This window comes from Myotis lucifugus, unplaced genomic scaffold (genome assembly GCF_000147115.1).
Source record: "Myotis lucifugus unplaced genomic scaffold, Myoluc2.0 scaffold_11, whole genome shotgun sequence".
Taxonomy (NCBI): Eukaryota; Metazoa; Chordata; class Mammalia; order Chiroptera; family Vespertilionidae; genus Myotis; species Myotis lucifugus.
The window spans coordinates 12,129,504-12,156,408 of NW_005871059.1; the positions used below are offsets into that span (position 1 = coordinate 12,129,504).

A 26,905-nucleotide genomic window follows, 5' to 3' on the forward strand; every position below is an offset into this window, starting at 1 on the left:
ACAGACTCTGATTCCCCTTTCATGTGGATGTTCCGATGAGTGTAGAAAAGAAACTTGTGATGTGGACTTAGGTGTTTCTCCTGGGGCCTTACCTGAGAGCTGCATGTGAGCCCGCCATGGTGGGCCTGTTTATTTTCTGTATTCTGGAGGAATAAGTGCAGTGAAAGCGAAGTCATGCTATGGTTTAATCATTCTGTAAATTACTTGTTTGGCATGTATATAATAAAAGACATTGGGACTGAGAATTTAAATGAATCATGGGGGTAAAATAAATGATGTGTACGATTAAAGAGAAAGGAATGGAAAGAAAGGTCTGAAAACGTTTCCATTTCCAGCTTTATAGCACTCTGTTAGTAGGAGAAATGAGGGCCAGCACTGTGAATGGAGCGTTTACCACGTGAGAGGCCCCGAGGGACACTTTTCCATGTGTTCTCTCTCATTTAATTCGCACAAAATTCTCTTAAGGAAGATTTTTAGCTCTCTTTTACACAGTTAGAATACTGAAGCTCCAGGGTGAAACAATGAGCCAAAAGCAACACACCAGTAAGTGGTGGACCAGTGTTCAGACTCCAAGCCACCTTGTTCTACTCCAGTGATATGGTAAGATCTGGAAGGGGAACCAACTCTTCTAACCCACGTCCTTCAGAATTTACAGCGAGGAGATCACCTTAGGAGGTCCATTGCCCAAAGCCTCACAGTGACTGTCACTGTCCTGCTCCTTCTGGCACTACATTAGTGTGACTTAAGTGAAATGTCAGACATGTTAAACTATTTCAACACGCAAATGAATAAGGACAAATTTGTACTTTGTCACTTCTGCTTTGGAAATTATATTCTCTATTTTTCTTCACTCAATGGAAAAGTAGCGTGTGATTATTTTTAGCAAATCTGTAAAATGTGAAATTTTTGTTAAAAAGAGACTTAAAAAATCACAATGATTATATCATTGAGAGAAAGTACTGTTGACATTTGGGTCTATTTTCTTCCAGTCTTTTTTCTGTGCATCTTCCCAATGATTTGGAAAGATATTCTGCTTTAAAATCTACTAGAGATTATGCTACCTCACATTTTCCTCCAAATTATTTTTAAGCTTATGTTCCCTGACAGTGCTAGAAAATGTTTTGATTATGGTTTATAAAAGATGATCTTATACTCTTCTTAAAACAAAAATGTAGAGAAATGTTTAAGATTGGAGTATGTGATTGCTTATACATCATAGCAGATTTGGGAACACCTGCTTTCTGAGAATCTGCTTAATCAGAAGTCTCCTTCTAGCCATGCAAATCCCTTGGGGAGCCAGCTAGAAACCCTTAGTAGTATAACCACCAGTACAACACTTGACTACTTTAGCACTCCTATTCTTAGAGGATGATAGTATCTCTCACATTAATATGAAACCTGGAGAGAATTTAATTTATTTAGAGTTAGTTCCAAAATGATTCAAGATTAGTGAAAGGCCTTTTACTACACTTGAGACAACTCTAGGCAATAGCTCAACAAATCCTCCCTCTGTATACAAGTGCACTTACATGTAGGGATTAACTGGAAAACACGTCAAATATTATCAGTATGTAGGGACACATATGTAATTAATAAAGACATTTGTAATATGTAATTAATAAAGAAATTAAAAAATATATTATCAGTATGTTCCATAAAGAAGGAATTGAGGAGGAAAATTCCATTTGAAGAAACAATTTGGAGATTGTGTGCAACAGTTTTCCCAGCCTGGGATGCCAGTGAAACCTGGGGAATTTAGAACTTTTATCAGGATAATTGTTTAATAATTGACCATATTTTTTGAGTACTTTGTACCAGGTGCTTTATATAGATAATTTTATTTTAATCTTCACAGTAATCCTATGACTAAAGATAACTATTAAAATCCTCTTTTCAGATGATTGAATTGAGACTCAGGTTAAATTACTTGTTCAGGATCTCACAGCTTAGGAAGTGCTAGAGTCTGAATTAGAATCCAAGTCTGTGACTCTAAAGTTCACACTCTTAAATATTACTCTTAATATTTTGCAACATTGTCCTATATTATAGGTGTTGGGGTTTTATTTTTTTCTCCTTTCTTTGGATCCTTTTTGTTACATGTCTTTCAGCTGCATCTCATGCACTTCCTTCTAAGTTCTAGGCAAGATCCTGGTTGTGGTTCTTTAGGTAAGACAGTGGCTTATGTAGTCAGTACAGTAAGTCCTCACTTAATATCATTGATAGGTTCTTGGAAATTATGAGTTTAAGTGAAATGATATATAATGAAACCAATTTTATCATAGCCTAATTGTGATAAACAACAGTTAAGTTCCTACAGCATGTTTCTGGTCATAAAAATATCACCTAACTTCTAAATAAAGACCTACAACACTTCTAATATTAAATATTGACATAAATGTGTGCTGTACATAAATTTAAGAGAAATTAATAAACACAAGTAAGATAATTAGTTTTCAACCTGTTTATTGCAAGTCCAGGAAGACTCTCAAAAGGCCATCTGTGTATTTCTGAGCCTCCAGGAGGTATGACATTTAACCAGCCCAGAGCGTTACATCCCACACCTGGAAGTCTCCAGTACCTCCTAGTGCATCATTGCAGAAGAGTCAGGCTGACATTTCATGTCCAGGGGAAAGAGCTGAAGGGCTGAAAACATTAGGTCAGGCCTAAAGGAAATAGAGCTTCACAACATAACACAATGTTCAAATTCTATTAAATATTACTGAGTCAACCATTGCTGTGCAACATACCAACCCAAAACTATGGTTTAAACCAGGGGTGGGCAAACTTTTTAACTTGAGGGCCACAATGGGTTCTTAAACTGGACCGGAGGGCCGGAACAAAAGCATGGATGGAGTGTTTGTGTGAACTAATATAAATTCAAAGTAAACATCATTACATAAAAGGGTACGGTCTTTTTTTTTTTAGTTTTATTCATTTCAAACGGGCCGGATCCGGCCCGCGGGCCGTAGTTTGCCCAAGGCTGTTTTAAACCAACAGCAATTTACTATTTCTAATGATTCCGTGGTCTAACTTTGTGATTATTCTTCCAGTTTGGCCTGGACTCATTCATGGGCTACATTGAACTAGAGTGTCGGCTGGGCACAATGGTCCATGATGCCCTCACTCATTGCCGGGCAGTTCGTGGTGACTGCCTACTAGGGTACCTGGGTTCTCCTCCCTGTGGCCTCTCGTTAGACTTATTAGGACAGGTGATCTCAGGGAAGCATTCCAAGAGAGTGAAAACAGAACCAGCAAGGCTTCTTCTGGTCTAGCTTTGAAAGTCATACAAGGTCATTCTGTCATGTACAGAACATGGTCAGAGCATGTCCCACACCCAGTGCAGATTCAGGGAGTAGGGAAAGAGACCCCAGCTCCTGGTGGGAGGAGTGGATTGCAGAGGAGCCTAGACATGGCTCACCAGGCGCTGTGTTGTCAGTCAGCCACAGCTGCTGGAGTTCTCTGACCTCAGAGCATCTGTGATTGGATGTGTGTGGAATACTGGTGGGAAAATATGTCAGGCTTATATGCAAATGCACAGTCTATTTTTCCTCCCAATATATTTCTAAGTGTACCTGTGTGCATGTTACATTTTAACGCAAGTACTAAATGCCAGGTTTGTATTTTATATTTGGCACCTAAGAGGATATAATTCAGAAATCCCTCCGTATATCATTACAGCCAACTTAGTGAGGTTCTTCAACTGGGCTGTGCAAATAAATTGCTGAAAAGATTAGTATATACATTTGCCAGAAGTTGCAAAATAAATCTTTCCTAAGCCGATTAAAATATTACCTTTGATATTCTAGATGATTTCAAACATCTCTTATCTTAATTAGAATGCATTTTCATTAACATGTAATAAATGAGGTTCTTGGATCAAAGTAGAGGTCACATTCTAGCACATTCATATATTCATATTCAATGTATACTCAAGCGTAGTTGTATATAAACAGTATTTAAAGCATTCTTTTTTAAAAAATATATTTTTTTATTTTTATTGAGAGAGGAATGGACAGGGATAGAGAGATAGAAACATTGATGAGAGAGGAACATCGTAGATCAGCTGCCTTCTGCACACACCCCTACCAGGATTGAGCCCACGACCTGGGCATGTGCCCTGACTGGGAATTGAACCAGCGACCCCCTGTTGCCTGGGTCGACGCTCAACCACTGAGCTATACACCGGCTGTTCTAAAGCATTTATTCTTTTTTTTATGCCATTTTGCCTTCTTTTTTTTTTGTATAGCAAAGGTGGAAATTTATTTAAGAACAAGTACAGACTCCCACGTGGGGAAAGGGAAAGATTCTCACAGCACAGACTCCCACATGGGGAGGGAGAAAGAGTCCCCTAAAGTATTTATTCTTTATAAATACATACTTTGTAGGTACAGTCACCCAAGCCAAGTGACCCATCGGTTTGTGGGATCTCTCTGCTTACACAATTTTCCTTCTCCTCCATCACCAATCTGTTCCCTCTTAACTGATGTCTGGGACTGTACCTTTCTTCTCCCTCCGACCTCCAAGCCTTCTCCATCCATTTCCTTTGCACAGACAAGCACTCTCATATAGATGCAGACACTTGTGAGCACCAAGACACACACAGCCTTTTGGGTTTCATTTCATGCTAGAGTCAATGGATGTGCTATCTTGATCAAAATCAATGGGAAAGAAAAGTACATAAATCCTGTAACTGTTTCTCCTTCCCATCTCCCTGTCCCCAGTGTCCTCAGTTGCATCCATTGCCCCACATACAGGTCCTGTTTACTCTGTCCTTTCCACTACAGTTCTTGGGTGTTCCTCTAAAAGGCAGATAGATGTAACTTTAGAGTATAAGAATCTAAATATAGAATTCTTTCTTTGTGGTTGAGTTTCTTAAGAGGGATTCCCTAAAACTGCTGGGGTCCATAAGACGTGTGGACTTGTGAGTTTCAATACAAAGTATGTGTGTATGTCCTCATGCATTTTTCCCAAAAAAGTCTGTAGCTGTCATTAGATTCTCAAGAAGACATATGACCTAAGAAAAGGACAAAACCCCTCACCCTGTGCGATCTCAGTGAATAGAAAGAAGAGAAGAAAGGATATAGGAGGGAAAAAAAGTATATCTATTTTCCTATATTACCTAGCTGGGTCCTTCTGCCAAGTACTTAGTACAGGGCATGAAGGTAGGGAAGAAGCCAGGAGGAGAAATCACTGTACAATGGAGAGGAATCACTCCAGCCAACTCCCAGGAAAAGGAAAAAGGGGACACATTTAGTATCTTCCACGTGTCAGGATTTGGACTACATTCTCTAATATTTTCATTTAATCCAACTTAACAATGATTGATTTGATGGAATCGCTCAGGCTTCAGAACTAGAGAGAAAAACGGCGAGATCTGGATTTAAATTTTGGCTCCAAGCTTAATTGAGTGTCATCTGGCATGCTCTATGACCTCTTAATTGTAAAATGAGGTGGAGAGCGGCACTTACTAAATTTGCTTGAAGATGGTATTATTAATGGAAATTTTAGGCACTAAGTAAATAGTAGCTATTATTATTATATTTTAGAGATGATGAGGCTGCTGTTCAGGGATTGGTTGTAAGACCAGAAAGGGGCTGGCCCTGGGAGATGACCCAGGGGTTATTTGGCCAAGAAGTGTAGCCTTTATGGTTCCACTATTCCTTCCTTCCAGAAACCAGGCCCTTCCATTTTACCCCGAGGTTCTGACAGCCATCAGTGTGGCTTTGGAATTAGGGGACGCTCTGTCCTCATACCACAGGGCATGTGTTCCTGGCAGTTCACGTTGAAACTCTGGCCCATGGAAATATTGCTGTGTGGCATCACTGAAGGCAGTAGTCCTCAGCTTTAGATTATGGATTGGATTGTGGGTCAAATGGGCTTAGGAGCTGAATATATATATTATAGTTTCTATGGGGAACTATTTCCTAAATTCCAGTTAAGTGCCGTGTTCATATGTTGGAGACTACTAATATATATGAAAATTGATAAGGTCTTGAGGAATTGCAGTCTCAGGCAAAAAGAAAAGGAAACCCAGAGAAACATGACATGGACAAATATTTACACTTTTCCCCATTGTTTGTTTGAGTGTTCTCGTCATATAGTTTGGACATAAAACCTGTCCTACCCTTTCATTAATTGCATGACATAAAGGAATGAAGGACACATAAGAGGACACGTATTGAGTCTCCTTTTGCAACAACTCAGCTTCCCTTCCAGTCATAGGTAATTAAGAGCTGCTACTAGGAGTGAGCTGCAGCAGTGCCCCACCCTGCCAAGGCCTGGGTCATGAAACCCATCGTGGACATCTCTTCTTCTTTAAAGGAGAAAAAAAGCCAACTTTTTCGTGAATTTCCTATTGGCCTTACCTCTTGAATAGAGAAAGATGGGTCTAGTATGTTTATGTGACAAAAGAAGTAGTTTGGGGATGTAAGGTATGCCCTTTATAATTTGTAGCATAAGAAGCATTTAAACTTTTAAAACTCATTCTAACATATTTTTTTAAATTCTAGAACATAAGATCCATGAATTTTACATAACAAAATGTGTAAATGTATGCACACAATTTTTGTTCAGTGGCATTTCTTCCTTTCAAGTAAACAGATGTGAAGTAATTCATTTGTTACTGTAATCTACTGCCTTTGCTCTTATCTGAGAATATTTTAAATGAAAACATCATTTGACATTTCCTCTTTAACTCTTTTGATTTTCAGAAAAATTTCTCGGGTCATCTAACCAGATTAAGATGTATAATTTTATTTTCATTAAATTTTGCTGTATTATATTATATACTTCTTGTATGGAGATAGTACCTATTATAATTTGGAAATGAGTTAAATACATTATTCATCTTATATCTTTACAACCCAACTGATATAACTGAGTAATCAGAATGAAGCCTCTATTTTTCACATAAAAAACTCAGACAACAGAGAAGTGTAAATGCCTTTTCTCAAACTCTCAAAGAAAGGGAACTAGTGGAGCAAAGGCTGTACATATTTTTAAATCTTATGTACTAATTTGCAACAAACCATGCTTATTTGAAAGAAACTTTCACATTTTTCTTCATTCATTAGAAGATTGGATGGGGCCAGTAAGATGGATGAATATAAGTTTCAAATTCAAGAATGCTTAAGTTATATAAAGACACGAGGTGCAATACTATGTTTCATATTACTGAATCCAAAAACTAAAATAAATTATTGCATGTGTGTTATACTTACTGCCAGTAGTTTATAAATTCACAATGTCTTGCATGATAGCTCTTTGTTTCTATATCCTAGTCATCTCCTATGGACTAGAAGCTCATGGGTAAGGGAGCAGGACAGAGATGTTTTTTGTTGTTATTGTTATTTTCCAATTTTCCTAGCAACTTAGTAAAATGTTGAGAATATAGGTGGCAAATAAGTTACTCAGTGGTGATTACTTATTGTACAAAGTGAATGCACTTATAACATGAGTATTCTGCTGTTTTCCCATTGAAGCCATTCTTTCAGATCAGATGTGAAGCCAAACGGAGTCAGCCACTCTTGTGGGGAAGATTACAGGAGCATCACTTTAAGGCATTTGCTTTTTGGTTCATTTCAGTATTTAAATCTAGGATTTCCATTCACTCTAACCCACTAAAAGGATGGGCTATAAAATTGATTTTGAAAATAAAATTAAGAGAGGAGAGAGATATTGAATCTCGACTTCTGTTATTTGTTTTATTCTCAGCTTTGGTCCTTGCTTATTGGTGATGCAACCTTATGCAAGGAATATATAGTTTGCTCATCAGCTTGTGTTTCTTCATCTGTGTTGTGTGATTAATGGCTGTGCATAGTCTGAAGTGGTTGTCATGATAAACTGAGTGATGCCATTTAATAGACTGGGTTTGGGCCTCACCGGGTGTGAAATCTAGGTCACTAGTCATAAAAGCCTTGTCCCAGGAACAAGAGGTTCACTGGTTGTCATCTATCTTGCACAAATGGCTCATCTTGGCACTTGAAATTATTGGCATAAATTGAGTCAGGTATTAAGTTAAACTATGTGAAATTGTCATATTTGACCATGCTTTACCTAAAATGGCAATTTTGTGTTGTTCAGCATAACACAAAGTACAAGGAAAGAAATCTGTTGAAATGTAGGCTTTTGCAATTTTAAAACTTTTTTATTAAAAAATTCTTTCTGTAAAAACACAGTCAGTAGTCTGAGAATTTATAGTCAATACCTTTCACTTACAGAAGCATCATTATTAATGGCAAAAATGATATAGGAAGGTAGAGTCGGATTCTAGGACTTCAGAAATTTATTGAAGTACAAAAACATCACAAAGTCCTATAGCAATGCCAGAAGTCTGTGCAGTATTAAATATGCATCTGCTTGTTTTTCTTCATCAGAAGGAGGAGTGGTTATGGGGAGAAAGAAGGAGGGATGCTTAGGGGTAGGTGAGATGAATGCCCACGGTGGGGGGGGGGGAGTGGAAGGGGGGAGAGTCTGCAGGCACTGGCCTGTCGGGGATGATGGGACTCCAGCCCCTTAAAAGCAGTGATGACTGGGAATATGCCTCGGCACCAAGGTCAGCTCACCTTCCAACGGGTAGGTGTCTGGGGAGACATGGGGCATGTCAGTAGTCTCTGCTCCCGTTTATCCTGAAAGGATAAATTCAGACTCGGACCCCAGAAGATCATGTTATTTTCTGATGCTGCAAATTACATATTGGAAGGGATGCGTTTTGTGTGTGTGTAGCTATTAAAAAGGCAAAATACAAATGTCCGAAAGAAAAATCAATTCATGCCATGCGTGATAACACTGAAATATAGTCAACTCCATAATGGTTTAAAAAATCCCTCATCAGATCCTTTGGTGGGTTGGATGTGGGGGGAATTATTGAGAAGTGAGGGTACTGAAGATCTATACACATGGTGATGAGGTGTGGAAATAATGAGAGAGCACTATCGTGGACTTTTCTTTTTTTGGAACTGGCTGTTTTTACTATTTACAACATATAAAGGTAAAGTTTAATTAATTGAGGGCATAGGGTATCTGAACGTCATCAGTTTAGCATACTTGGAGTATTAAAACAAACGTAAGAATAACCAAAGCTTTCCCATGGATGTGCTATTTCACATGCCTGAATTACATTATCAGAATTTTATCTAGCTGCTTCAGAAAATCTTCCTGATGGCTTTTAAGTGGGATTTTTTAAAAGCTTCTTGGTTATTTTCTTTTCTTGGTTCTTCATGTTGCTTGGGCCACTTCTTTTGAAGGCAGAGCTTAATAAGTACAGGATTAATAATTACAGCATGAGGCTGCTGAAGGCTTAGTGACTAATGCACTTTACCATTTGTGACTTTGCACGTAGATATAGAAGGACTTTTCACTCTTCACCGGCTCCCGAAGTCTTTCTGGTGCCAGCTCATGAGGACAGTTATCTGTGGAAGTGGAATTGGATGCCTGTTGGCTGTCTCCAGTTCAGAAGTGCCTGTGGACTCTGTCTGTGGCATAGCCAACGCTTCTGCAAGCTTGGTGTCCTGAGCTCGCTGTTCTCATTTTTTGTAAAGAGCTGCATTGTTGCCTCGGCAACTCTGACTAGCTTTTCACAACTGGAATATGGAAAACAGATTTTAAATCTTCAGATTAGAAAACCATATTGGCAGAGGGAACTATGCTCTTGGTTAAGAACACGCCCTTTTATGCTAAGCGAAATAAGCCAGTCAGAGAAAGACAAGTATCACATGATCTCACTCATATGTGGAATCTAACGAACAAAATAAAACGATGAACAAAATAGATCCAGAGACATAGAAGCATGGAACAGACTGATGAAACTCAGAGGGATGGGGGAGGTGGGTGCAGGAAGAGATTAACCAAAGAACCTATATATATGTATATGTTTAACTCATGGACACAATTGTGTAGTGAAGGCCTGGGGGGGAGGGAGAAGGCAGGGGGCGGGGAGGTCAGTAGGGGAAAAAGGGAGACATCTGTAATACTTTCAACAATAGAGATTTTAAAAAGGAAAAAATACCCATTAGTTGAGGGTAGCATTTATTTAGTTTTAAATCATGTTATTCTGAAATAAATGTGTAACTCCTGAGATTTCAGGTTTGACTAAATATTACCATATTACTTTAATCACAAATCATCGCCTTCTCTTGATATCCATAGCTCTCTTAACAATCATTTAAATTCTTCACGGTCTTCTATTTCAGTGTTTTTAATTTTTCCTGCCTCTGAAGATGATGCCTCTTCCCCAGGCGCACTACTACCCATTGCTTATTCTTTTCCTCATTCTTAAAACAATAGATAAGGTGCTCAAAAAGTTGTGCGGGATGCCGTCAGCCCTCCTAGTCTGCCTTTGCGTACCAGTGTGCTGGCAATCTTTTAAAGTTGGTCACCCTACTCTGTGTACATCCATCCATGGTAGAAAACAGGAGAATGCCATGGGGCTGGGGCTACGGGTTCATCTAGGTCCTCAGTGTAATAAATCTAATGTTACATAATTATCCAGGAATTCTAGAGTACTAAATAAAAGGAATTAGCATAAAGAGGTAAAATGAGGTTATACGCTTAGTCAGGATTGGAAAAGAAAAGAACAGAATTATTAGTGTAGGGGATAAAGGGTGGATGTTAATCAGGCATTCCCTGGTTAGTAGCAACTTAAAAAGAGACCTTTTTCTAGTTCAATGATGGCGAACCTTTTGAGCTCGGTGTGTCAGCATTTTGAAAAACCCTAACTTAATTCTGGTGCCATGTCACATATAGAAATTTTTTGATATTTGCAACCATAGTAAAAAAAGATTTATATTTTTGATATTTATTTTATATATTTAAATACAATTTAACACAGAAAAATCAACCAAAAAAATGAGTTCGCATGTCACCTCTGACACGCGTGTCATAGGTTCGCCATCACGGTTCTAGTTGAAGGTGCCTGAGTTGCTTTTCAAGACTTAAGTAAATTTATGCATTGATTTTTTTTCCACAAGTGGGGAGATGTATTCTAAAGTGTCATGAAAAGATACAAAGTTTACTCTTGGAAAGTAGAAAAATGGCCTTAATTTGGAACCTTTTCGATGTTACCAGGGACATTAGAATCTACTAGAGACATGTTCCTATTAAAATCAGAAATCTGAAGAAAATTGCAAAAAGAGAGCAGTGGTGAAGGAAAAAGCATGGCCTTTGTAGGGATCGACACAGGTCATGCAAAAATGTAAAAATTCCTAACTGTATATCGCATGTGTCTTCTATAATGTTTCATAGCTATTTCTCAAAGCATATGAGAACCTAAGAAGTGCCTGGCATGGCACACAGCAAGAATCAATACAGATTTGTTGCTTGACAGGAAGAGACACTATTTTCTATTTTATAAGCAAAGTAGGATTTTACATTAGTGATAATTTGGGTGGGGGAGCACATACTATTTATAAAATAAATGTAGAATCATATTTGCTTTCACTATATCTGATGACACAAAAAAAGGGGGCGGGGAGAAAATCTTTCTTAAAAGACAGCCAAAGTAGTGTCACCACCAACTTCAGAGGTGAAAAAAATGAATAAAAATGTGAGAGAAGCTAATACTTAGCATATGTCTTTTTTTCAAAAGTGGAAAAGCTTGTACAGGAATATTATCTAAAAGCTACCTGAAACTTTTTTTTAAAATATATTTTATTGATTTTTTACAGAGAGGAAGGGAGAGAGATAGAGAGTTAGAAACATCGATGAGAGAGAAACATCGATCAGCTGCCTCCTGCACATCTCCTACTGGGGATGTGGCCGCAACCCAGGTACATGCCCTTGACCAGAATCGAACCTGAGACCCTTCAGTCCGCAAGCCGACGCTCTATCCACTGAGCCAAACCGGTTTCGGCAGCTACCTGAAACTTTTAAAAAGGGATTTTGAAAATGAAATCAGTTATAGAAATTTGCCTTTTGTGAAATAAGTTATAATTGTATAAATATGAACACAATGTGAACGTATGTAAAGTATAAGCTGCCCCTTTATCTTAAGGCTTGTCTGTTTTGAGAGGTTGTTTTGTTTGTTTGTTTGTTTTGTTTTGTTTTGTTTTGTTGAGAAACCTTTTTCCCAGAATAAGTATGCCTCTTACCAGGACTTTCAGCTCCACATTAGCCCAAGAAGTGAGTGCCCGTATTAGTGGTACAACCTCAAGCATCTTTTCTACCATCACTAACAACAGGAGCACAGAAAATGATGAACAGAAATAGTCTCCAGGCATCTCTTACAAGTGACTGCTGAAGTATTTTAAATGTAATGTGCATTTTTCTAATAAGAGAACTAATAAATATTGAGACATTTAGAAAATGCAAGAAAGGATTAAAGTTGTCTTTAAATCAGACGTGATCCCACCATCTACTAATAGCTATGTTAACATTTTGATATATATTCTGGCCTTTGTAAACTCTACAAAGTGTGTGTATTTACAAACTTGTATTATTGCACATTATGGTTTTACAACCTGTTTTCTTTCCACTTAGTGTCAGAAGCATTTTTGAAACATTCTTCTAAAATAGTTAAGATTGATATCCTGTTATTTGAGTTTTCTGTGGATTTTATGGGCAAATAAATGATGGTTTATTGCTTCAAGTGGCATTTCTGTGACTACTGGTGATGATAAATATTTTTACATGCTTGTTAGCATTTTCCTTTCTTTTGTGAATTGCATGTCTATTTTTCTGCTGTTTCCTATTGGGGTGTTTAATCTTTTTCTTTTTATAAATAAAAGCTACCGACCTTTTTATGGCCACACGTGTTACAGATACTTTCCCCATTTTAGCATTTGCAATTTAACATTGGTAGGGATTTTTGTTGTTTGTTCGTTTAAATCTTTGTTGTTTTGAGAATGGGGATTTCAGAAATCTCCCTGTTTCACAATTGAATTGGAGATGGTGGTAGGGAGTTTAGTCCGATCCATGCTAAAATAGTTTCAAAGGCCCAAGTGTGACCCCTCAACTATAACCGCATACATTGTGAAGACCCTGCAAACTCTGCTCTGGGACCCTGGGCATCGCAGCCTCCAAGCTGGGCAGGATTAACCAGCTCAGAGGCACTCAGCCTGCTGAGCCCAACTAGGTCAGTCTGTAGTGGCTCTGACAAGCTGCGGGCTATTTTTGTCCATGTTTCTCCTGCTTATGAAAATTAGAATTGAGAAAAGCTACAGATGCTTCCCATATGGTTGCTATTAGAGAAATGATGTGCAGAGATTTTAATCTGAAAAAAAGCAGAGTAGGTACACCCACATGATCTATTATTAGAGATGTAAAGGGTGGCGAGGGAGACCACCAGCTACGACACCTGCACTGCTTCTGTTTCCAGGAGGCCGCTTCATCTTCTGGTGACCTCTGACCTGTCCTGGTGATCGCCGAGGGTGGAGACTCCTGGCTGGTTAATGATTTTGCCTGCCTCCTGATATATTACTTTATGAAGGATTTGAATGTAGTGTTTTCCCTTTTCTCCCCCCTCCCAATAGAATTTCCCCCCAAATACACCTCTTAGCCTTTTGCATACTTTTGTGATTTCCCACTGACTTCCTACGTCCAGGATTTAGAGAAAGAATTTTCATTCACAATCAGTTATCCTTGTTCTAAGAGCGGTTTGTTTAGCTATAGCAGTGAACAGGCTGTGATGGGTTATCACTCTAATTGGTCCATTAGATGTACTTGGTGTTTCACAGGGTTATAGGAAGAGGAGAAAAATGTTCATCCGCAACAGACTTGTGGAGCCCACTAATGGAGTTTAATATCTATTTTTGTCATCTGTAAAAATGCATTATGGATTCATATTTTAAAGAATAGAAAAGTCAGTGGGATTGAGCATTAACTCATCAAATTTAGTTACCGTCTATTAAAGCAATCAGGTGACTTCTAAATTTGATTTCCCCTAAATTTCCGATCAATGTGCTTATCCCAGCACATTTGATCTACAAAGAGAATTTACTGCTACATTTGTGTCCATTTTATGAGCAATGTCCTGTTGAGCACTTAACTTGTGCCTAGTGCAACTGAGGAACAGAATTTTAATTTAATTTAAATAGTCATGTGTGACTGGTGGATACTATAGTGGACACTACAGTTCTAGAGAGTAAATGACTTGCTCCATGTCACCTACGTACTAGGGACAGAAACCAAATGGGATCCCTTTTGATAGAGCATTCCAGAGTAAATGAACTCGGTCAACTTTATTCCTTTCATAGTAGCTATGTAGAGCAACTAGGTCTTCATCTCTCTCTCTCTCTCTCTCTCTCTCTCTCTCTCTCTCTGTATTCATTCATATATTTGTTATTACACATACACACAAGCCTCCCCTTCTGTTTTCTGAGGAGTGCAAAACAATGCTGGATCACACAATTTTCTGTGGAATAAAGCTTTGTTAAAAACAAAAACACTACTGGATATCTCATAATCTCATAGAATTCTTGCTGAAGCTTAAAAGTTCCTATTTTATAAGAACCGGTTTCTCTATTAGTAGCCCAAAGTTAAGAGGGAATAAGGAATTTGTCACCTGCATAAGGAAGCAGGTGACAAATGAGCAGATTTGATGAGAGAGAAAATGCTGAAGGGCAGGAGCCTCTGCCACGTGTTTCCCTGTTAAGGGTGCTCTGCAGACTTAAGGATAACAGTGGGGACTCAGGTTGGAGCAAAGAGCTGACGAATCATCGCCTCTACCACAGAGCAGTTGGAGGAGGCCTCTCAGACAAGCAGCTGGTCATTGAGATGAATAAGCATAAAAAAATGGAAGAAGGTAGACTCTCAGTTTTCCTGAAACTATTCTGTAGTCTAGTTTATAATTCAAGTCCCCTTACGAAATATGTGCCGTGTTTTATATTAATTACAGATTATTATGTAAGATCTACTTTAAAAAATTTTTATTTACCCTTAATTTCTTAGGATTTATGTACTTATTATCTTAAAAAAAAACATAATATTTGAAGAGTGATTTCCATTTCCTTAATTCAGAATTATAAACTATCTGCCTTCATCCATCCGCCAGTATTCTACACTGAAATAGTTTTGCTGTGTATTGAAGATGAAACCAAAATTGAACTGACACACCGAGGCCTTGAACTTGAGAAAGAACAATGCGGGGTGGTGTTGGAAATGTGCCTCTTTCTGCGATAGTTATAGTGTCAGATGATGCGTCATTGATGGTACCCACTGCTCCATGCACCAAACATAGACATCTCCTTGAGCCGCTTGTCATATACAAGACCCTTTATTCTCGTTCCTCTCTCGTTAGCATTCAGCTGTTTTTCCGGATGAATACAGCCCCAGTTAGTTACAAACTGTCGTTCCCAAGGGAAGAATGGTGCCCTGTCTCCACACAATGTCACCTCCTGCCTTTCCCTGCCTGTCTTCTCTGCTTGCCGTACCAGTCATTTCTCATCAGCAGGCGACTCTGGCCTGATGCTTCCACTCGGAAGTGGGAAGTCACCCAGGCAGAGGGCAGATAGAGTCTGCCACTCACTAGCTTCCACAGGTTACTCTACACGGTATATCTGAGTTTTCGCATCTTAAAATTGGCATGAACATAGGGTTTGTGAGATTAGACCAGTTCATAGGTGTAAAGGCCCTGAGAAGCATGTCTGACCTATGACAGGTGATCAATAAGTTTAAGTATGTCATTTATGGGAGGAAGAATCCATAGTTCAGAAGGCAGAGTCTTCTTCCTTTGGCCCCTCTCTTTCCCATCTCTAAATCCCAGCTATGCCCACTGCTGATCGCAGTGCCCTGGATGGGCGCCACCGCAGGGGAGGCGCTGCAGAGGCTTCCCGAGGAGCTGATAGAAAGTGGAGATAATACGGCTCATGGAACCCAGCCAGACCAAGGGAGATGCTTCTTCAAGTGGCAGCATGTTCACAACTGATGGTGAGAGGAAAACTGAGTTCAGGGGAATGCAACCGAATGCAGTAGTTTCGAGGCTAGGCAAGCAGCGGTGGTGCCGCTAACATGGCGAGAAAAGCCACAGTGAGACCATGAAGAGCAGGTGTCTTGTGCGAAGGGGGCTGGAGTGGATCCCAAGGAAAATTGAGGCATCCAAAGAAATTATGTGATCAGATTTGCATTCTAGAAACATTAATCTCATAGCTGTGTTGGGTGGTTGTTTTTGGAGGTCAAGCTTTGGAAGGTATAGACTACCTAGGAGCCTCTCATAACAACTTTTTGTCCCCCAATACTGGGTGTTTCTAATCTTCAGTGAACTGGAAAGTACAGAGCTGAGCTGGGTACATTTGAGTCTGAAGAATATATAGATTTTGAAGGAGGGAATGAAAAGTTGTTTTGTGGGTTTTTTTTGCTAATCGGAGTTACTTTTTGTTTGTTTGATAAATTCATGGTTCCTGTCTTTGTTGCGGTTAAATGAGCTACCAGGTAATTTAAGGTATCAGTCCTAACATGGTGCCCAACTGAATCTATGGGTGTGGAATTATGGAAATAAGTTAATATCTTGATAACATGCCTCAAAAATTCCTGAAACTAGTAGCCAACATGTTTCTTATGTTAGTGCTTATGCTGTCTCATGGATTTGGTTGCTTTGATTGGACAGAAGTAGAGAATTCTTCCACTTCTTCAGACGTTTAGGCAGTATTTGAGTACCTCCCAGCTGTTGTACCAAACATGAGCCCAGGGGGGCACGTTGGGCATGGTTATGACCTCCAGTCACAGCTTTGAGAACATAGACCAGCCTTTCCAGCAGAGTCAATCCCACATCCCTCTTAGCAACATTAAGGTCTACTCAGAACAACAACAACCACCACCATAGAGCAGTGCAGCAGTTGAAAGCACTTATATTCTAAGAGTCTGTGTTTATATCCCCCAGTCTAGCCCTGCTTGGGGAACAAGGTCACATGGATTTGGAGACACTGGAGCTGTGATTTTTTTTTCTTGACCAGGAATAATTTTGTCTCCCAGGGGATATTTGGCAATGTCTGAAGACATTTTTTGATGGACTCAGTTCTGGGGAGGTGTGTGTGGCCAAGGTGCCATTAGATATGGCAGGTGAGGCCAGGGATGCTGCTAAACTTCCTAGAACACACAGGACAGCGTCCTCTCTCTCCCTTGCCACCCCCAGTAAGCAGTCATCCCATCTAAACTGTCAGTAGTACCATGTTGGAAACCCTGCACTGGAGATATTTATTGTCTATATTTATACAGGCTATTTTTTTTTAATAAAAGCAACTGGTTAAGGGGAGTGATGGTACTTAGGCAGCTGTGATGCTGGAACCCTGGAAGTGTTGGGATGGTGCTGGACTACACCTGACATTCCACTGGCTCCTACTAAGTATCTGTGGTTCCGAGGGCATTTAAAAGGTTCATTGCCACATCCGGTGGGCGCTTGATCCTCCTACATCTTAGATATCCTGTGTCCAGTTTCTTTACTGGTTCAAGTCCTACCACTCAGAGAGGCTTGAAAGCAGTTAATTTTTTCTAAACATTGAATTTCCTTTTCCAAAGCAGGCCCATTGCTCACCCAAACTAATTTAAGTTAATTGGTTTTAATCAAAGTGCTCTGGCCCCCATGTCACATGTTTTTAAATTTGATAAGGGCACAGTGAGGACTTGACATCCTTTTTTCATTCCCTCTCTATGTCTGCTCCTAGACAAAAAGTCCTTTTAAAGACAAGCCTAAGGTAAAGTTGTGAGAGAAATGTCGAATTCAGTTTATAATGCAATATCATGGGCTGGAAAAAGATAAATTCTGAGGATCTATACTTCATTTACCTAGAAATAATTTCTAAAACATTTACGTTTATATTCATTTATTCTTCCTCTACTCTTTGAAGGCCTTCAGAATTTTCAACCCTTGCTAAAGCAAGTCAATCTTCTGGACCTTTTGAAGGGCAGTGAAACTTCATTTCATGCATTTTTTTCTACAGCTCTCTGTCTGTCCTCAGTGAAGGGAGAAAAAGAACAGAGGTCTCTCTGCTTGACTAATTCTTAATGATCACCCTTTTCAGATGCTTTTGGTGTGGGAACAAAATCGGCCATAATCTTCAGGGTTTTAAATGTCATTTTTAGTACATCAGGAAACCAAAAGGCAGAAGAGTCCGGGAACAGAGCAAATAACATTTAGATGATTTTGGTAAGCAATTAACTTTTTTAATATAGGTTTAATGCACATCCTTTTTGGGGCCCCAGCTGAGTTTGAATCCCTGAGATCAAACTGATGTTTAGCAACCATTTCTTAACCAGGAACGGCCTCCCCTGCTCCCAGCCCACACCCATTTGAGCTTCACTGGCTCTTTTGAACAGAAGCCTTTCTCGGTTTTTGCTTGGTTCAGTGAACAAGGTTACTGTTTAAAAAACAGTGGCTGTAGAGTTGCATGTCTCGTCACCCTTTGCCTATCTCCTGAGTGTACCTCGAGCTGTGTGAGAGATAATACTTGGGACTATTAAATGGCCCCGTCCCTGATTCTTTGGTCTTTGCCTGGCTGAGGAGCGCAAAGCAAGAGGAAGACATGCAGATATGTTGCAGAATAATCAAGAAAGAAGGATTTTAGGATGGCAGACACTAAGCTGGACTGTAAGTTCTTGGGCTTAAAATGTGTTTTGAAACTCTTAATAAGGGAATACAGGAATTGGGCACTCTTTAAACTAGTTTTGACAAATTAACACTTTCAACAGGTGCAAAGTAAGAAATCTTAATAGATCCTTTTGTTTTGGGGGGAAAACCTTGTTGGTTTTAATGTTCATAGAAAAAGCAGTGGAAATTTTAATGAAATTAATTACTCTATTATGTTCTAGAGATAATGGATTTATATTTTGTCTTCGTTGTCCTGGTGCCTCTATAAAAATTAAAGGAAAACCACTGTTATTCTCCATGTTCCCACCTTTTTTTCTTTTGGCAAAAAGAGAAAATTCTTAAAAACTCTTAGGATCTTCTTAAAGAAAGGACTGGATTGAGGCAGTAGCAAGCTACACGCATAGTTACGCTGTTATCCAAAGAAAAGTTTTGGACATAATTTATTGATGATTTCATAAGATTCCTAATATTGGTATCTGGATCAGATCAGGAAGATTTTGAAAGATGATTGCTTTAGAGGGATGTTTGTTGTGGGGAGCTCTGTTTTAACTTTGCTCACCAGAATGCTTCCACTTTCATAGCATGTAAGAACTCAATCACATGTGGGCTTTACCGAGAAAACTATGGTCATCAGAATCCTATGTGCTTCATTTTGGAGGGGTATTTTTAATCACCTTTTAAGTATCATAAAGCTGCTTTATTTACTGAATAACTTGCCCTTTTAAAATATTCTATATCTTCATTTTCATAGGTAATATTTTCAAATTTTAGAATAAAAACACATCTGATCTAGGAAAGAAATATGTCATATATAAGGTCAGTATCCAATAACCATTAGGAGATGGCTTTTGGTGTCAATAGTGGTTTGCTTTTGGTATGATTATAAAACATAAAGTCAGAGTGACATGTTAGAAACATCCCTGGAACTGGATCTGAGTCTGCCTTTTAGCTCTGAGCCTGGTTCTGTGACTTTAGACAAGTTATTTTTACTCAATAAGTGTGTCAGTGTCCTCACTGTACAATGGGAATAATCTCTAATTTGTAGGGCTGTGTGTACATCAGAGAAGAGGTGAAGTGCCTCACCTAATGCCTGGTTTGGTGTTATGTGTATTTGTTCAGTTAAGTCACTCTCAAATTCATTTTGTACTTAATGAGTCTGTTTTATGGAGACATATCTTTCTATACAGAAAGCATATTTACATACAGTATTCAAGTATTAGCAGAAGACTGTTGATGCATAATAAGCTCTGGGTTCATAATGACTTATTTATATGTGCTAAAATAAGATTGCTTGAGTTGATTAAAATACAGGTTACTCAGTAAGAAAATTGGGTAAATGTCCAATAGATAAATTTTAAATAGAGGGGAAATATTTTTATAAATCCAGATAATTAATCAAAAAATCTTAGATAAGTGGTTTAAAAATAATAAATTTTTCTAAGATGCTGGATTATGGCTTACTTGTCCAGTGTCCATCTTTTAGTTTGACATATAGTAGACCTTGGAAAAGTAGGAAACATAGAGGCTTATTGTTTCCATAAATTAAAATTTCAGTGTGAAAACATGACTTTTGGGGGTGGAGAGGAAGGGGGAGCTGTGCTCTATACACTTCGCATGGCACCCCTTGATCATTCAGGAAAGTCCATACAGCTGCAGGGCAGGCCCTGTTTTCATCATCAAGCTGCTCTGGAGTAATTGTAATAAGATTTAAGAGTAACCTCTCCCCCCCGCCCCCCTCCCCCCATCTCCAACGCCCCAGAAGAACTGCTTTCTATCCTTATTTGGCCTATTCTCACCTTAGCAGTTATCACTAGCTGAAGCAATAGTGTTCATCGTCTGTCTCCTCACACTAGAATGTCCACTTGATGCGGCCAAGGAATCTTGGCTGTTTTGTTCACTGCTGCGTCCCAAGCGCCTACTATAGTGCCTGGCAACCAATAGGCACCTCATCGATCTGTCACATTAATGAATCAATATCTAGTCTTCAGGAGGGCAACAAAGCCACACCTACTCTCTTTATAAAACACACAAAATAACAGAAACAAGAATATGGTTTTATGTAAAAACCAAGGGTCTTACTGTAGTAGAACATGATGATTTTTTTTTTTAATGGTTGACAAAGCACTAATGATTTGTTTCAACTTTTGGAAAAAATAAAAGAAAAAGTCAGCAGGAAATGTTTCTGTTTCCTGTGACAGATGATTAACCGTGTGCCTAGCAGAACAGAAAACCAAAAAGTGGATTTCCTTGGTGAGAAGGAATTACATGAGGGACTCTAGAAAACATCATCTGTGGTGAAATGCCTGGTCCCAGGCCACAAGAGACCCCTCCTCCGAGCCCCGGGCGAGGTCAGAACTCTGCTCAGAAGGGGCAGCCCTTTCCACACCCTCAGTGAAAACCACACAGCCAGGCAAACCCAAGCGTCTTCACCGGGAATTTTATGTTGGCATATTTTTCTAGAAGCTAAACGTTTTGTTAAATCACCCACAAAACACTCGCGATTCTCAAACTTACGTAGAATCTATACCTTTATCAAGAATGTTTTAGAGTCAAAAAGCAGATTTCCACACGCAGCTCAAATACTGTGTGACCACAAGCAAATCCTTTAACCTCTCTGAACTCCATCCCTCCCCTATAAAATGACAATAGTCATACCTGCCAACTCAAGCGAAGATGCTCAAATGATTAAACAAAAACCAAACCAAACCAAAACAAAAAAAAGACGGTCAAGTGAGTTTATAACCAAGAAAGTGACTTTTAACCCATACAGCAAATTATAGTCTTACTCGAAACTAAAAAAATAATGCAAGTTCTTTCCTTAAATGATCATTTAAAAGCTCTATGACTTTAAATACATTATATATTTGTCAAAATATCATTAACGGAGGGTGGGGTGGGGGCAGAAACCAAAACAGTAAAAAGACTACGGACATTTGTAATGCCATGTTTAGAAAATTTTTTTTTTAGAAAATACTGTAGCATGGTGGTTAAGATACTAGGTTTTAACGTCAAATCGATGTGGATTTTATTCACGATTTAGACATTAACCTTAGACAAATTGCTTAACTTTTTCGAGCCTTGGCTTTCATCTCCGTGCAGTGGGGAGGATATTGCTTACCATGCAGGCTCACTGTGAAGACTACATGAATGAGACAGTGTTTGGCACACCTGGTACAGTCTGGAACATAGTAGATGTTCAGTAAATGACCATCATGGTTGTGGTTATTAATTCTCTATACATATCATTCGGTATATGATTTGCCTTTTAAATGATATAGGATCAAACTTCTAAAAATATATTAATTGGCCACTTTACTCTGTATAAAAATCTGATAGAAATTTATCCAGAGAAAATGCTTCTCTGATGTTCCATAACTTTTACTTTTCTGAGCCTGATGATATTTAGGTTGGGTGATCTTTGAAATAAGCATCAATGCAATTGAACTTTTCAGTACCGTCATTCACTTGCCTAAACCTCCTGAGAGCTCAAAGGATCTTAGGTTAAATGGAGTAACTTCCTCCTTTATAACAAAATACACATATTCATAAGGAAAGAGCCCTGGCAGGGGCGTATCAAGGACAGAAGTGAAAAATTCTCTTTCTAGGAAATGTGTGTTGCGAGTAAATCTTCTACGCTGTCCAGCCAGAGTTGCTCAGGTTCAGAGATAAAAATCTGCTGGATATGTTCTAGAAAGAAAATGAACAGAGGCAAACTTCAATCAATAAGAAGGGCGTTAAGGTAGTAACACCTTGTCACAAATCTAAAGATGTTAATTTCAATTTCCAAGATTTACCACTTATCACTTAAGATGCAAATCACACATTGAAAGCCACCAGTCCTCTTTCGTAGCATTTCACTGAGTCATTCACAATGTCTGCTGAATATTGTCTGAACCAAAATTTGCAAGCTTTGGTATGCTATCTTGACATTATACTTTGTTTTTCTTATCAGAACCTCAAGGTGACATGAATAAATAACTTACAATTGAACAATAGGCCAGTTTCAAAACATAGGTTAAGTTTTTAATACATGAGAATCATTCTTAATTAGAAGGCACTATTCTAGAAGACCTATTCTATTTAAAAAGATAGTGCCATAATCCATTTCTGGATCATAATCTGTTACATTATACAAATTTTTCTTGGTTTCTTAACACAGACAGAATGAAATAACACTGCCTAAACAGCAAGTAACATGTGATGGAGAACCAAGAAGGTAAAAGTTAATATTTAAGCTTTCCATTTGCTTGATCTAAGATTAACAATGCCGAGTTTTCATGGTTTTTTGTAACACAAGAGTTACAAAAGTACTGAGTCAAAGTTTAACATTTTTTTAAGACTTCTTGATTTGAATTTTGTATTTCTGATAATCAAAATACATAATTTAAATATGGAAGCATTTAAGTATGATGCTTTTATAATTCAGGGCTATTAATACTAGTCAATAATCATGGTCACAGTGTGTCATTCAGGAATTTTAGTTGGATTCAGATTAGGTGAAAACATCAAGAACTAAATGAAAGCTGTTTACATACATGAGTATATCTATACAAATGTGAGAGTTCTCTTAGTTATCAAATATATGGAGTTTGGCATATTTGTAAAACATTCTTAAGTATATTCTTAAATATTTATGTATTTTCTTAAATATCCTTAAAGGTGTACAGTTTGTGTTAGGAATAAGATGGGGCCTTTAAGGTAACTGTTGTGTCAGGGTTAGGGTTTTTTTCTGTTGTTTTCTTAAAATATATTTTTATTGATTTCAGAGAGGAAGAGAGAGGGAGAGACAGATAAAAACATCACTGATGAGAGAGAATCATTGATCATCTGCTCAGGCATGCCCCCCACTGGGAACCTAGCTCACAACCCAGGCATGTGCCCAGACCAGGAATTGAACCATGACTTCCTGGTTCATAGGTTGATGCTCAACCACTGAGCAACACCGGCCAGGCAGGTGTGTCAATTTTGTATAGTGTTTTAGACTTTTCGTAGACTTCATACCGGCTGTAACCAATAGCAACTAAGTTGATTGAAGAAACCTTGTGCCCTGACCTGTGCGCTCAGTGGTTAGAGCGTTGGCCCGCACATCGAAGGGTCATGGGTTTGATTCCCAGTCAAGGGCATGTACCTGGGTTGCAGGTTGGATCCCCGGCCCCTGTCAGGGCACATGGGGGAGGCAACCAGTCAATATGTCTCTCTCACATCAGTGTTTCTCTCTCTCTGCCTCACCCTCTCCCCCTTCCCCCCTCCTTTCCATTCTCTCTAAAAATCAATGGAAAAAATATCTTCGGGTGAGGATTAACAAAAAACATAAAGAAAGAAATTCTGTCATGGGAACCTAAGAGGTGCACCCACCTTAGAACGCGTGAAATGGAAATGATGTGTTTTTATGAGGTCTAGAGAAGAGCTGTGTTCTTCAGGAGCTATTAATTGTGCTGTATGTTTAGAGCAGTTAATATATATTTTTTTAATTCTGTGATAAATCTTGGACTTCGCTTTGCTGTGTTGTGTGTTAAGTCAGCTCCCTCACAGCAAGGGATGAGCTCTGTGGTTCATGATGCTGGATGAGGCCAGGTTCTACAAGTCACCGCCCAGGAAATGGTAAATTTGCTTGTAATAAGAGGTGGGGATGGGACGGAGGACCCTTTCTACCTCGAAGAACTCAGACAATCAGACAATCTTTGAAATGAAAAACAGCAGGCTAGACTTGTTTCCTTTCATTTTCTGTGTTATGTAAATGTTTTTTGGTGAAGAATTAGGGAGATAAACCCATTTCTAGTGACAAAAATAACTTTATTTTTCAATCATCTTTTTGTAAGCATGCTTCTTAAGTTTTTTTTTTTAATATCTGAAATTCTCAATGTGTAACAAAGCATTCCAGAAAGTTTGGCAAAAACAGGAAAGGAAAATCACCACAATCTTGTCATCCTAATGTACCTTTAGCAATTTTTGTGTATTCCCTTTCAGTATCAATTCGTATATTTAAAATCTAATCATTTTTATTGTCATATTATGAGCAGTTATTCATGGTACAGCCTACTTTTATTTTAGTACTTTTATTTTTACTAATTAGGTAATAATCCATGGAAGAATTTCCCCTCATTGATTATTGTTGCTTTTTTACAGTTATAAGTAGTTGTTGGGGAGAAAAAACTTTTCCTTCACTCTCTTTGGTTAAGTGCCTGGCAGCCTGTGAATTAAATTAACAAAGGACAGATGAACAAGAGAAAAGGCACACATTTTTATTCATTTCTATGTGCCCAGGAGTTCACAGAAAAGAAGTGAATTTTAACAAAGGAAACAGGGATTAGGGCTTCAGGGAACAACAAATTGTGGGAAGGTACTAGGAACTACAGAGAGACAACTAATGGAAGCTAAGGGTTAATGTAATAAGGTTTCTCTCTGTCACTAGTTACCGTTAAAATTACGTGGTCTGTCTTTGTTGGCATAAGTAGCAATAATAAATTATTTAGGCTGAATGTTCTGAAGCTGTTTTTGCACTCAGTTGCCTTATTTTATTTTAAAGTTCATTATTTTACCAAATGCAGTCAAAATTTTTGACCAGCCCTGGCCGGTTAACCCCAGCCCAGTGGTTAGAGCATTGGCCCAAAGACTGAAGGGTCTTGGATTCGATTCCCTGTTAAGGGCACATACCTCGGTTGCAGGCTCCATCCTTGGCCCTGGTCGGGGCATGTGCAGGAGGCAAACAATTGATGTGTCTCTCTCACATCTCTCTCTCTCTCTCTCTCTCTCTCTCTCTCTGTCTGTCTCCCCCTCCTCCTCCCCTCAACTCTCTCTTTAAAAAAATCAATGCAAAAAATATCCTTCGGTGAGGATTAAAAAAAATTTTTTTTTTTTATCAAATGCTCCATATGGACATAAAGCAGCAGTTCTCAACCTGTGGGTCGCGACCCCTTTGGCGGTCGAACGACTATTTCACAGGGGTTGCCTAAGACCATCCTGCATATCAGATATTTACATTACAATTCATAACAGTAGCAACATTACAGTTATGAAGTAGCAACGAAAATAATTTTATGGTTGGGTCACAACATGAGGAACTGTATTTAAAGGGCCAGAAGGCTGAGAACCACTGACATAAAGACTAAAAAACACACACACACAAATTAATTCACCAGAATTTATCTCGTAGGAAAGAGGTGAGAACCTGATGGCTAAAATAATCATAATAATAAAATAACTTTTCTCCTGTTTTGGGAAGGAAGTCTCTTTATTTCCACATCTATCTAGTTGCAGGAAGAGCTCTCACTAATTCCGGAAAGTAATTCGGTAGCCTGCCCGCTTCCAGAACCCTTAACTCCCTCCTTGAACACTGGCTGGATTTTCAGAAGGTATATTATGACACATTCAAATCAAGGAATTTTAGGGCTGTCACCATCAGCTAGTTTACATTTGGGAAGAATCTTAAGCAGTGCATTTGAAAACTCTAAAGTAGCTTTGATTTATTATAAATTAATGACATAGGATGTTCATTAATTATTAAGCTTGGTTGAAATTTGCTGAATGTTGTACACAGGTCTTGCAGCCAATAGCTGTCATCAGAATGATTTGAAATTATACCCAGGAGAAAAATAGAAAGGTTTTTGCCTCCATGCATTTGCAGTTGCTTGCTGGTTTTGTAGTAACCTTCAAAAAATGGGATATTGATTTGTGCTACTTAGCTCTTCTCTTCCGAGAAAATTTAGCCACTTTGGGGGGAAAATGGTGTATATCCCAAAAAAGCCTCTCTTGAAAATAAGAATTTAATTAAGATACTGATTTTACACTGAAGTATTAAAATCTTAATATTTTAGTAGGATAGGTACAGTATCCCATGGTGGGAATTACATTCCATTAAAAAATCTGCATTTATGATGTGGTAGGGGTAAAATTGTTATTTAAAAACAAATTAAATGAAGAAATCTCCTTGGAAATAAATATTGGATTCTAAGTTGTTTTAGTTGTACTGTTTTCTTCCTAGAGTTGTGTCCTGAATTGTGTTGGTGGGAAGAACCAAAGGCTTAACGGAAGCCCCACTGATTTTGAATAGCATTTATTCAGGCTCCTTTGTTACATAGTCACCATAGAACTGTTCTTTCCTTTCAGAGTTCTTATCCCAGTTTATGATGTAACCTTCATCAGTGTGGTCATTTGGTGGATGCCTATGACCTGTAGCCTTCAGTCCCATGTGGGCAGGCTGATGCCTGCTCCCAACCACCATTGTATCCCTAGGGCCTAGCACGTTGGGCATAAGCACTCAGTACAGTGGGCAGTTGGAAAGGATGGATGGAGAAGGATTGTTTCATTAATTTTTTTAATCCTCCCCCAAGAATATGTTTTTTTTTATTGATTTTGAGAGAGAGAGACAGAGAAGGGGAGAGAGAGAGAAGC

General features: G+C 38.6%; 1 protein-coding gene across 8 annotated transcripts in view; it reads left to right on the forward strand.

Moving 5' to 3' along the window:
• The window catches only part of MAP7 (microtubule associated protein 7), a 132,077-nt gene that overhangs the window by 30,023 nt on the left and 75,149 nt on the right, over positions 1-26,905 (forward strand). The window contains exon 2 of one of the 8 annotated variants that reach the window (XM_023750211.1): positions 22,674-22,730. The exons of the other annotated variants lie outside the window; for them this stretch is intronic. Within the exon in view, the coding sequence (XP_023605979.1) occupies positions 22,715-22,730 (16 nt within the window). The 5' untranslated portion in view covers positions 22,674-22,714. The remainder of the gene's footprint in view (positions 1-22,673; positions 22,731-26,905) is intronic. 8 annotated transcript variants of the gene reach the window in all.